At 33.4% G+C, this 14,248-nt stretch overlaps 1 protein-coding gene across 1 annotated transcript in view; it reads right to left on the bottom strand.

Annotated features, from left to right (window-relative positions):
• CADM2 (cell adhesion molecule 2) overlaps window positions 1–14,248 on the bottom strand; it is a 177,949-nt gene that overhangs the window by 128,674 nt on the left and 35,027 nt on the right. Inside the window, exon 4 of the mRNA XM_090290236.1 lies at window positions 1,384–1,474. Coding sequence (XP_090146362.1) covers window positions 1,384–1,474 — 91 coding nt within the window. The remainder of the gene's footprint in view (window positions 1–1,383; window positions 1,475–14,248) is intronic.

Below are 14,248 nucleotides of genomic sequence, written 5' to 3'. Positions count from 1 at the left end.
GAAGGTAAGAATTATTAAAGTGAATTATTCAGGATATATTCAGTAAGGCTACGAAGAAAAAATGCTTTCTTTTCAACGTTTAAAATGCATACATGTGTCTTAAAAGATAAATTAATACACTAATGCACAAGTGTTCTTTAAATCTGCATACTTACATTTCTAGGAAATAATTACTGAATGAAAGCAGCTTTAAAATACCCAAAACTGTGATAAAGAAAGTGTAAATATGCTTATTGTGTTAAAAAGTACAATGCCATACAACTGAAGAAGTTCAAATTTTAAACATCTGTCTTAAAACTTTTAGAAACATTTATCATGGAATAATATGAAGTATACGCTTAAATGCAAAATTATTAAAAACAAATTTTAATAACTTTACTTGATTTGGTGTTTTGGGATTCTTCGGATATATTCCAGAAGTGGAATTGTGGGGTCAAAAGCAGTTCCACTTATAATTTTTTAAGGATACTCTATACTGCTTTCCACAATGCCTGTATTTAGTCTGCATTTCCAGTTATTTACAGAAGATAATTAAATCCCTTTTTAAAAATTTAAACCAAAATTCAAATCAATTAGAAATTTTTAAATCAAATAATTAATTTATGCTAGACCTAATGTTATTATATTAAAATGATCAAATGGCTTTCAAATAATTTTTCAATAATTCATATTTGTATATTCCATACTGATTTGATTTTTGTATAAAAAGTAGATTTTCTTTGAGTTTGCTGTTTATAAACATGAATGTTAAAAAGTATAATTTTAGAGTTGAAGTAATGTTAGGACTCATGTATTCTAATAATAAGATGCAGTTGAAAATATTCAGCTTGTGACCCCTTTCATTCCCATTCCCTCCAAGCAGATCACATTCACATTCACGAATTATGTTTTGTGGGAACTGCTACATAAGAAATGTAGGGTTGATTTTCCTTATTAAGAAATTGCTTCCTTATCTAACTTTAAAACTTGGGCATATTTTGAAAATGCTTCAATACTTTCAAAGGTTTTCATGGGAGAGTAAGTTCAACAATGTATAACTTTTATCAATCCAGTGATGTAAATAGTAACTGATTAAGCTTATATTCCTTTTCAGGTTGAAATATGTTACTGAGAAAAATAAAAATAAAAAAACGAAAAATAAAACACAGCTGGAAACCATCCCAGAAACATCAGTAGATGACAAAGAAAAAGACCAATCTTCCACAGACATTTAAAGAAGACATGGTTTCAGGGCGGTTTCTGTTCTACAGATCATTTTGATCACCAAGCCAGGACAAAAGCAGTGGATTTCTGCAGTTAAAGTCTGTAATCAAAACAGAATAGAAGAAAAAGTAAAAGTAAAAAGAAAAAGAAAAAAAATTAATTGCCTGTTACATCACTTACAGTGGTTTTCCCTTGGATTCACAAGTCAGAATTAAAGGCTGTCCTTCTTGTGGAAAAGGAGTGGACGGTATAATCTTAACTGATGGTGTATCTAGAAAAAAAAAATGAAAAGTTCATTAAACATATAGAAAACATTTAGTAATTGTTTATCATGCTGTGTGTTCATGCTCTTTTTAAAAATGGTATATATTTGAAAGGGAATTCTTATATTTGTTGAATCAGAGTATGTAATTTTAAGAAGCTACCATCCTGTCCATGGAAAGCTAACAAAAATATCTGAAAGTTTTATGAGCACCACTGTCGTATTATTTTTGAAATCTGAATTTAAAAGTGAAATCGCAAAAAACTTGGTTCAGATGAATATCAAGCGTTCATACAATTGTTTATTCAACTATTTATAGACAGCTATGAATACTATTATTATGGACTGAATGTATTTTTGTGCATTTGAATAACAACACTTACATTGTTGTAGAAATGCCAAAAGCTTATAATAAGGTATGCACAAAAACTCAAGATCAACTACTATCTCACCGCATTATACATAATCTTTGTGAAAGATGCAATAATGCAGTACTTGGTACATGCTGCTTGCTCTAAAGTACAGTTATCCAGTAATTTAAAATAGTTATTTAGAATATTGCTGAAAGTTAACATTTTGTTATGTATGCTACAACATAATTGTAATAAAATTATTCATTTTCATTTAGTAATAACATCATCTCTATTGGCAAAAGATTCAAGAATATTTTAAGACATTTTTATGTATAGCTTTATGCCATGTAATATTCTTTAATAAACACAAAGGTACATATTTCATACAGAAATGGGAAATAAGCTAAAGGAAGGAGACAATGTAAACCATATCATTTCTTGATGAAACTTTGCTAAGGCCTGGCATTATGTACCTCACAGTCAACATGGAATAGACTCCTCCTCTTATCTCCATTATAAATGTAGGCTCTGAGCATTATTGATGGTTAAAGTTAGCCACAGCCTGCCCTTAGTTGTGATGGAAGAATGGAAGTACCCTGGGGTTATACACACATGCTGACTCTGAAGCCAATTAAATAAATACCAATCAACTGTGTAATTTTTAGGTTAAAACCTTATTTCAGGAAAATATTCAGATTTGTCACATACAGAAAAATAAACCTTATACTTATAAATTATGTATTCTTTTAAAACCTACTCTTTCCCAATTATTTAAACAAGAAAATACATTTAAGATAATCAACAATATTATCCAGGTTACAAACAGACATTCCATATACACTATACTAAATAATTGGAGTGTAAGATTATGCAGGGAGGAAAAAAAAATTTGAAGAAATATGACACTTAGTTGTATTTTTTTAATTAGTAGAAAAATAATAAAAGATTTAAATACATGTCACTAATTTTTCTATTATCACAGTTACTGGCTAGAATTATCATTTAATTTTATATTCAAAGAACGTTTTTTTAAAGTGAAGAGAAAATATTAAGAATTATGCAGGCAAACAGCTATGAGCAGGAATAATTCTGGGCAAACTGAGGTCTATAATTATTTTTTTGAAATTTGACTATGTATACATATAGCAAAATATAATTTTCTTCTGGCATTATAAAAGATAGCTTTGTTTCCAGAAAAAAATGGTAACAGAAGAAAGATCACAAAAGTATGACTTTGGGAAAGAAAACTGTGTAAATTGGGGTGTCTATGATGGTTAATTTTATGTGTCAACTTGAATGCATCATAGGATGCCCAGATATTCAGCCAAACATTATTGCAAGTATTTCTGTAAGAGTCTTTTAGAGGAAATTAATGCTTATAATTTTTTATTTTTAATTACAGTTTAATTTTAATACTATTACTTTTAAGTTTACAGCATAGTAGTTAGACAATCATACATTTAACAAATTGTTCCCCCTGATATTTCTAATACCTACCTGCTACCATCATAGTTATCACAATATTGTTGACTGTATTTCCTATGCTGTACTTTACATCCCCATGACTATTTTGTAACTGCCAACTTGTACATCTTAATCTGGAGGATATTAATATTTAAGTTGGTAGACTTAATAAAGTTGTTTTCTCAAAATACAGCAGGTGGTTCTCATCAATTAGTTGAAGGTTTGATTAGAACAAAAAAGCTGAGCCTCGCCAAATAGAAAAAAAAGTCTTTCTATAAATTAAATATTGGCTTTCTTGGTGCCTTCAGACTCAAACTGAAACATCCTGAGTTTAAGATTGCTGTCCTTCCGAGTGAAATGACATCATTTCTGGTTCTCAGGTTTTGGGACTCAGAACAAAACTGAATATTTGGTTCATCTTGTCTCTTGGATGCTAACTCAGTCTGAAGATGGACAGTCTTGCCAGATTCCATAATTGTGTAAGCCAATTCCTTAGCGTGTGGGTGCATTGTGTCCATTCTTCTTATTAGTTCTGTTTCTCTGATACAGAATTCTAACAAACAGAACTTGAGACATGTTTTTTTATGATGAGTAAGCTCAGAAAGTGCTGAGAAATTAGGTAGAAAGGGAAGGAATAATAAAAAAAGTATGTTATTGAGCAGATTATACCAGGGACAACTGGGGTTCAATCCTGCTGTGGAACTCTGAGGAACAATGTAGGGCATGTGTCAGAGTTATATTCCTTGACAGGCAAGGCACAAAAGTATTTAGGGAATACAAGGTCTGTCCAGAAGGTATCAAGCCATGAAATATTAAAAATAGAAACATTTATTGAAGAATATGCAAGATACAAGAAACATTGTACATAGGACAGTGATTCCTTAGTCCCCTTCAAAGTAGGCACCTTGGAAGCTCACACAGTTCTCCCAATCACCATCAGCTACCCTGTAGTATTTTCCTGAATCTCATTGATGGTCTGAAATCTCTTCCCTTTCAAATGTGACTTGAGTTTTGGGAAAAGTCGGAAGTCTCAGGCTGCCGAATCTGGGCTGTAGAGGGGCTGAGTCACCTGGTGATTTGATGTTTTGCCAAAGAATTCTGCATGAGACATGATGCATGAGTGGACACATTGTCATGATGAAGCTGCCAGTCACCAGTTGCCCATTGCTGTGGCCTTCTGAATCATCTGAAAAATTCCCACAGAGGAATGTTCAAGCTTAATGCAAATTTTGATGCAGATTTGTTGCTCTACTTGCTCAGTCATTTTTAATATGACAGCCACACAGTACACAGGCTCACTCAACAGCATCTACCACCCCCACTGACTACTACAGTGAAGTCATCATTGTTCACAAATGCTCATTCCCATCTACTCTTTCTGGTTGCCAGGTTACATTCATGTAACGCAAACTGTTCTTGTTATATTAACAATGGCTGTACTTCTTTTGAACATACTTTGTATTTACCAGTTCTCATTAGTTCTTGGTGAGGATTGCTCTGGAGGGAGAAGGGAGTATTATCTCCCTGGCACTCCTAGTCCATTTAAGACAAAGGGATGGTATGTGTCAAAGGGATATGGATGAGAAAGTACCTGTTTCAATTATATAAAATACATAGTGGCAGGCAGCTATTAGTAGAGAAGAAAACAAAATATGGTCTGGTTTCTATTAGCACTACCCTTTTTAGTTTAAGTAATTTATTAGATAGATGAGAACTAGCTTTATATTGAATATTAAACTTAGATTATTATTTTTTGCAAACTAACAACTTCCATGTCTGTTTTAAAATGTCTTCAAACAAACTCTACAGTGCCATATTTATTGAAAATAAATGTATGTATATAATTTATACTATATATAATATGCAATGTTTATAATTTATACTTATATATTTGAGTGACAGGGAACAGTAAGTAATTAGGTTTAAATTATTTCATAATACAAGATTTATATTGTTATAACAAAACACTGTACTTAGTAAAAATAAAAAATTTAATGGCTGCTTTATTCACCACATTTTAAGCATTCAAGATCCAGGATCTTAGCCTATTCAATTGTGTGTGCCCAGAGCCTAACAAAATGCCCTGTGTGTTGTAAGGGTTCTTTAAATTTTGTATAAATAAATGAGTGAGCTACTTTCTCTTTCTCTCATAATGCAAGCAAATGAAGTTTTATAATGGCACATAAAAATAGGGATATGTCAGTGAATTGAGCATCGGCCTGAGAATCAAGTGTCACTGGTTCGATTCCTAGTCAGAGCACATGACTAGGTTGCACACCAGGTCCCCAGTTGGGGCACGTGAGAGGTGACCACACATTGATGTGTCTCTCCCTCTCTTTCTCCTTTCCCTTCTCTCTAAAAACAGATAAATAAAATAAAATAAAATAAAGTAACCTTGTTAAAAATATATATATTAAAAAGATAGGAATATGTTCATTTATCTACAAATGATATTTTAGTACTTACTAGCAAGCAAGCATGATATGCATATTTGGAAAAATAATTTTTAGAAATCATCTTTAAAATAATAGAAGTATGAAAACATTTTTTTCTTAATATTATTTTTTACTTATCTGGAAATTTTAGAAAAACACAAAATTCCTATCAAAATATATATTAATAGATGAATATTGTTCTTTTCTTATTCAAAGTTTTGAAAACTTTATTAACAAAGGAAGTAAGGACACCTCCTGCTCTATTTGAATGATTTGGGATTATAATCAAAATACTAAAGATATCCAGTGGCATGTATTTTATTTTTCCTTAACAATGATTTTAGAAAAGAGAAAAGATCTGTTATGAAGCTCCTATTAAATCATCTAATGTGCAATCTTGAAAGTGTAAGATATTATAGCATTTAGTGTCTGAGGTTCAACCACATTTATCCATCACTAATGGTTTTGCAGGCGAATAAAAGAAATTTTAATTCAAATGCTTTACCAAACAAAAAAACCCTTACCCATTCTATAATAATAAAAAAATATATAACAAAAATTTAAAGTTATGGACATTTATATAGTTCCTAAAACATGCAAGGCACAGTGTTATTACTCATTTATATCTACTTTTTTTTTTACTGGAATTGTAACATTATAACATTATACATTGTAATAGTCACACTACAACAACTGAAGTTCAGGTGTTTTCATAAATGGTATTACTGATTGCTTCCTGTATGCTTAGGAAAGCTAGCTCTTCAGAACAGAAATGATCTCAATATTATTATTCACTGGTTTATCCCCAGTCTTAGAATAACTTCTGGACCTCAATTAAATATTTCTTGAATAAATGCATGAGTAATGTTTTGTTGTTTTTTTTGTAATTTTTTCAACTACTGGTCAGGAGCACTAGTGGATTTTAAAATTAAAATTTTCATAGCTATCATCTAAAAAATAGGAAATGGTCGAATACTTGTTAACTAACAGAAAATATAAGGAATGCTTTATTTGCATTGGCTCATTGAATACTTTTATACAGCATACAGGAAGGTCTGTTGTTGACCTGTTATAGACACCACGAAACCAAGGCTCAGAGAAGTGAGTCATCCCAGTTACACAATCATCAATCACCCTAGGCAGTTTGGCCTTCTCTCTCCCTTCTTAATTATCTTCAGTATGTTTGTGTTACCTTTTCTTTCTTAGACTTCCCTAGAGATTAGTGTTTTGTGTTGTATGTTCTATGTCCTCTAGTGTTTTTCAAAATCAACTCTTTCTCCATCTGGATGAATTGGCACCTGGCCCAAGATTTATGTTTGGCTCTATGTGATCTGGACCTTGTAAAACCTATCTGGCAATGTAACTGAATTCTATGCATAACTTGTCTAGCTGTCTGTTTGTATGTCTTTTCTTTTTCTTTTTTAACTCTTTCACATCCATCTCTCTCTCACATCCTTTTCTTCTTTGACCAATAAGTATATTAATTTGGGTGAAGGTAGTTAAAAGGTGCAAACATCTACTTACAAGACTAATAAGTTCTGGGGATGTAATATACAGCATGGGGTCTATAGTTAATAATACCATATTATGTATTTAGAAGTTTCTAAGACATTAAATCTTAAATGTTCTCATCATAAGAAAAAATAATTATAACTGTGTGAAAGTAATAGATTTTATGAAAATTGTGGTAATAATTTTGCAATATACACATCTATCAAAGCATTATGCTGTACACCTTAAACTAATACAAGGAGGGACCTCCAAAAAATAGAATTGTCTTCTGGAGGGCAGGTCCCTTGTAGTACAGGCATCTCCCACTATGTGAGTGTTCTCGGAACTCATCTGTATGAGTGTACCAGCTGGTGTTGTGAGAGGCTGCGTTCAGCTTCAGTGAATTTTTTTAAAACTCTTTCAGAACATTTGCCCATTTCATGATGGGTGATATGTGAGTGCACCTGCCCATGCCACACTGAGTGTTTGGCAGTTTTTGACCAAAAACAGCATGACCCCCATACCCCATCCTCCCCATTCACCCGATCTCTCCCCAAGCAACATTTTTTGTTTGTTTGTTTCCCTGGATGAAAAAAGTTCTCAGGAAAACATTCTGTTGATGTGGAAGAGGTGAAACAAAAAATAACAGAAGCACTAGTTCAAAAATTGTTTTGAGCAGCAGAAAAAATGTCTAAATAGGTGTATTGCATCAAATGGAGAGTACTTTGAAGGTAACTGAAGTTTAAACATGTAAGAATAAATACACAATTTTTTTAATAAATAAATTCTGGCGTTTTTTTTTTGGTCCCCCCTAGTATGGTAATTATAAATCCATAAAACTAAGAGATATTTTAAAAATAAAATATAATGCCTTATTTTATTCATTACAGTATACCTTTATCTTCCCCTGGCTGGTTTGGCTCAGTGGATTGAGCATCGGCCTGCGAGCTAAGTGTCGCTGGTTCGATCTTCCAGTCAGGGCACATCAGAGAAGGAAAACTCTGACTCCAAAAAACCTCCGCTGCCTTGCGGCATACCTCTTCAGGGGAAAGGCTAAGGGAGTAAACCCCGACAGAAAATCCGGAGCCGGAGTCCCTAAGGCGGTTCGACGTTGTAGTCAACACCGGCAACTCCTGCGGCGCACCTGAAGCCAAGCTGTATTGACTTCGTCTTTCCCTTGGACCCTTCAGCTGCGAAGAGAGGGGGGGTCTGCTGCATGGGCAACAGCAGACCCTCCATATCACCCTGCCCAGGCTCTGTAGCTTCAGCTTCACTGGAGAGGACACTCCAGCGTCATCGCAAGATGTCGATTCAACACGGGAGGAGACAGATACCGTGTCACTCCCGAGTCGGACTGCACAGCCATTCTCGGCGGTGCAGATAGACTCTTAAGAAGCTACACCATCGTCTCTCGAGACGGACGGCTGCCGACGACGACGACGATACCTTTATCTACCACTAACCATGTATAAAACAAACTATCCCCACAGCAAATTATTATCAAAGGAAATTTAGAAACTTATAAGCATTTTACAGATGAAAGATTGATACTTTGCCATATAGCAATCTTACTGCATAAAAGTTTCTGGACAAAATAATTTACTTAGTACCATTATAAAGATCTCTTGGTACTTATATTGATACTAAAGAATATTATGTACCAATTCACCTTAGTGAAGCCACTTTCCAGTTTACTCTAAAATAGTTGTTCTCAACTAGAGACAATTTTGCCTACCAAGGACATTTGGCAGTGTCTGAAGTATAATATATTACTTTCCTATTGATAATAATAACAAAAAGAGAAGCACTTATGATGCATTACCTGATTTAATGCTTACAAAAAAATATAAAGTAGATGTATTTTCCCGAGGAGAAAATTGATGTTTAAACTGACTACTACGAAGTCTTAAAGAGGAGCTTGATTTTTAACCCATCTTTATCTGACTTCAGAACTTTAACTTTAAAATATGCAATATTGGAAAAAAGATGGTGGAAGAGTAAGTGGAAGCTACACTAACCTCCACCCAGGACCAGTCTGATTAACAACTTAATTTTGAAGAAATCATCTGGAATAACCAACTGAACACTAGCTGGAGAGAAGTCTTATAACCACGAAGAGACAGAAAAGACCGCTACATCACAACGTGACCGAATACAACAAGGATGCCAGCCTGTTAAACCAACCACACCGTTGTCCAGGGACAGCCAACTGACCTGGAGTCTGCACGATCCTTCCCCATGTGGGAAGGCCACCCTCCCCTCCACACCCCCACTCTTATTAGGGATTTCTGGACCCAAGGGTAGGTAGGACGATGACCATGTCCAGCTTGAAGCAGCTAGAGGAGCTCGAGACCTTCGCCCATTGTCCTCTAAAAGATTATAAAGGGTCTTAAGTTTGAGAGGGAGGAATTGTTATTTTTTATTGTTAAAATAATTAATTAATCATTTATTTTAAAAAAATAAGAAGAATATATGAAAGGGTGAAGCAGGAGAGTTTGTATGTATAACCCATGGGCATAGACTTGGGGGAGATTGCTGGGGAAGGGGGGTGCTGGGTGGAGGGGAGCAAAGGGGGAAAAATTGGAACTATTGTAACAATATAATCAATAAAATATACTTTAAAAATATGCAATATTGATTGTCAAGGTCACATTGTATTCAAAATATATTTTCTTAACAAGTTTATATTTCACCCCAGAGGCTGTGAACCTGTATTTGAACACTAAACTTTGCAGTCTTATAAAAGCATGGCCCAGCACCCTGCAGGCATGGCTTACATGTCTCAAAGAACCAATGGGCTTCCATTACCACCCACTAATGAGGTCCAGGGATAGCCTCCTGGACTTAAACCAAGAACTAAATTGCAAATTTAAAAATTTTAAGCATCATAAAAAAATTGAAAAATCATTTTGAAGGGCAGAATAAAACTTTTTATGCTTCTGTAGTAATCACTTAAATCACCAGCCTTATTTTTTTAATATAAGTAAAAATTTTCCTCCTAAAAAAAATGCAAGATTAATCCTCAGTATAATATTTGAATCCAAAGGCCTCAATTTTAGTATCCGAGTTTCTTTTAGAAATAGTTCTATTTTAAAAAATATACATATATATTTCATAATTTGTACTTTTTCTTACAGGTACTCCAAAAAAAAAAAAAAAAAAGAGAAATCTTACTTTAAAAAACAGATTTAATATTATCCTACTTTGCAATTATGATATAAAAACATTGGACTCATAAGTATAAGATATGTTATGAAATTATAGTGGTTTTACATTTTTTATATTATAAAAATTCTTGCTACTTCAGCATTCTATAATTAGGTCACCATTTTCTCATCCTTAACTCATCAATTATCCCCAACTATGCTAAAAAGCATGACATAAGAAAATTAAAGTATGATGAAATCATCTAGAGTGGTGGTGTCCAATTAAATAAAATTTAAAGCAAAGGTTTTTAGCCACAAGTTCCAATTGCAGAGTAGCCACATATAGCTAGCTATTGGCTACGATTTTAGGACAGATATAGAACACTTCCATCATCACAGAAAGTCCTATTAGTGCTGAGGTGGAAGGATTTGGCAAAAGTGGAAGATGAATTATACATGAAATATACTTTACAACACACACACACAAGCCTGGACTTAAAATTGGGGTTTTTATTTATGCATAGTTGTAGCTTAATGCTATGATATTAAGTGCATTCTCAGAACACTCCTTCTGAAAAAACTTCTAATCTATCTCTTGTGTTATTTTCAATAATGGTTGATTTCTAATGTAATTTTGTCAATGTCACATAAAGAAAATAAATGTTTAGCTATTGTCCTCTTTCCTGTTTTGTGCGTAGTTCTGTTAGCACAGATACATTACTCTTGCTAAGAATTAAATAAAATCTGACTCATACAATCTGTCCTTCTAAAAATTAAATCAGATAAATATGGTTACTGTTTCAATGAGATTTGTATAAAAACAAAAAGATAAATGAGAATTTCCATCCATAAAAAGAAAATATATATTTTTTCCTGTTCTTAGGTGCAAAATATGCTGTTACCTACTAAGTGAAATGTGGCTGTATTTGTGGTTCTCAGTGAAATTAGACATTTTCTTAAATTTCAAGTTTATATACACTCTCCCTCATCAGAGTGACAGTAAAATTTATGATTAATATTTTATAAAGAAATGAGTGTTGCTGTGATACATTTTATAGGCCAAGTCCTTTTAAATTGTATGTCACAAGATTACAAAGTTCAAACATTTGCCCTAGAAATATAATTTGTCCTAGAAGTTTTTAAAAGAATGCTCCCAGACACTAACTATGTGTTTAATACTTATATCTTATTACTCATCAAATTTCCCTTTCTGCAATAGCACAGGACTTTTGTTTCAGGTGTAGTCATAACTTTCCATTATTTTAGGGTTACATATTTACTCATATCACTCACTACAGAAAACAATTGCATCTTTTCTGCTTTAGGGGTACAAAAGGCTAAGTATTTTTCTATTTGGGCAAGTCTTTGGAATTATTCACAGGAATGTTGTAAAACAATGTGGAAATTCTAAACTTACGTTTCACACATTCTAAACTATCCACCTTATTATTTTCCAACTCTTTCCAATTCCCCCCACTTGCAACAATGGAAATTGCCACATCACGCTTGTTGCTCCCGTGCTCCTAAGTGGATTCATGATTTACTGTCTCTGGAAACAACCACTGAGATGCTTAGGTGTTTATAAAGGTTATACCTAATTTGTTCTAATTTTGATTCAGACTGTTTCTAAATATCTCCTGTCTACTCTCCACCCCTCACTTCATCACTGGGGAATACTCTGCATCATTCAAGTAACATTCAGCATTAGTATCAGTTAAGTTTTAATTAACTTCACATACTTAAATGATGGTATACTAGATTTTAAGAAAATAATTTAAATAGATCTGATCTCTGCTTTCTAGCCACTTACAAATTAAACCATGATAGGATGAGTTACTTTTAATTGGCCAGCAAGTTTAACATTTTTCACATAAAACTTTCTAAAAAATTAAGCAATTCAATTGCTTTCCTCTATAAAGTTTGCTTAATAATGTATACTGAAATATGATGAAGAGCTAAAAATGCCCAGGAAGTGTATAATAGTCCCGTTTTGGACACCTAAGAAAATGAAAATGACTTTAGCAGCTGAAAACTGGCATCTGATAGCTAAGCTGAAATATTTTCAAAAAAAAGAAAAAAAAAAAACAATTCTCTAGAATCTAAACAGTAATCAGATGAAGCAGTTCTGTGACTATGGAATGAAATATGATAAAGGTAAGTCTATTCCATGATCAGGTCTGAAAAAAGGCAGAAACCAGGATATTCAGCAACCACAGAAGTTAGCATATTCACCACTGCACCTTTATAACAGCAAAACTAGTTCTGCTTTAATATTTTTGCTTCCTAGGTAAAAGTTAAGCAACATTTCCATTACTAGATTGCCCCCAATGCAAACAGCATCCAATCCCAGAACGTTTTTTAGAATATTCAGGACAAGCCTGACTCTGGTCATAAAACCTCTCCTAACTCTTATCTACACTCAGAGATTGCCTGTTTTGCCTTCTCTTTTGCCATAAAACACTGAATAAACCTAATTTGTCTAGAATACTGGTAGGTGACCAATAATCTTTGATTGGGAATCTTCAGCATTCCTTATGACTCAATTTTCATCATTTTTTTATGTTGTGCATTACAGTTAAATTAGTAATCAAAATTATTTTTAAACAAACTTACTTGGCTTTATATTTAAACAAAATAAGTTTAAATTAAGATGGTGATGTTCTGGATTCTCTCAACATACCAAATTATACAATTTTTCATATTTTTAAAGACATGATGAAATAAGGAAAAATAGAAAAGGAAAGATTCTATAGACATTTTTGCCCCCACCATTCATACTTTGAAACATAATCTCCAATGTGATATTAAAAAGTAGGGCCTTGAAAGGTCACGATAGAGATCTGTGTCTGTATAAAACAGATCCCCAAGAGCTCTCAGCCCCTTTTGCCATGTGTGGCCATGGAGGAAAGACCACCCAAGAACCAGGAAGCAGATCCTCACCAGACGTTGAATGTGCCCAAATTTTGATATTGACTTCTAGCATCCACAACTGTGAGAAATACATTTATGTTGATTACAGGTCACCCGGTGTAAGCTGTTTTTGTTATTGGGGCCTAAAATTGACTAAGAGGGCAACTGACTTGTATTAAAGTTTTATTTATGCCATGAACTTGACTTTAAGTTGCCTGGTTTGCTCCTCAAAAAAATTAATTCTCTAGCTTATATTAAAATTTTACTCAGTTTCAATAATTGTTCCAAGGTCTCACTGCAAATAAATTTTGAAATTTGGAAATAATCAGTTTGGGCTCTAAAATATGTTTGTGCCTGCATCTGCTCCAATAAGAACAGGGACAAAATTAATAAAACTAATGTAATACAATTGAAAGTATTTAAAATTTCAATAATTTAATAACAAGTAAACTAAGAATAATTAAATCACAATGAACCATAATTAAAAATAAAAAAAATAATTAAAAAAAAAAAGCTTAGTTCCCTGGTAAGTCCAGCCATGGTTAATATGATGAGATGGTTTGCACAACATCGATGAAACCTGGCAGCCAAGAAGAGTAGAGTAGAATGTGCATGCATGAACAATGATGACTTCACTGTACTAGTTAGAGGGGGTAGTAGATGAGATTGAGTGAGCATGTGTACTGTGTGGCCATTGAATTCAAAATGACTGAGTGAGTAGAGCAATGAATCTGCACCAAATTTTGTGTTAAGCTTGAACATTCCTCCACAGAAACTATTTGGATAATTCAGAAGGCCACAGCTATGGGTCACTGGGGATTGGCAGCTTCATCACCACAACACACCCACACATCCATCACATCTCCTGCAGAATTTTTGGTGAAACATCAAATTACTCAGGTGTCTCAGACCCTCTACAGCCCAGATTTGGCACCCTATGACTTCTGGCTTTTCACAAAACTAAGATTGTATACACAGACACAC

This window comes from Furipterus horrens, unplaced genomic scaffold, assembly GCF_987537825.1.
Source record: "Furipterus horrens unplaced genomic scaffold, mFurHor1.1.pri manual_scaffold_1, whole genome shotgun sequence".
Taxonomy (NCBI): domain Eukaryota; kingdom Metazoa; phylum Chordata; class Mammalia; order Chiroptera; family Furipteridae; genus Furipterus; species Furipterus horrens.
This window is presented reverse-complemented; position numbering and strand designations above follow the sequence as displayed.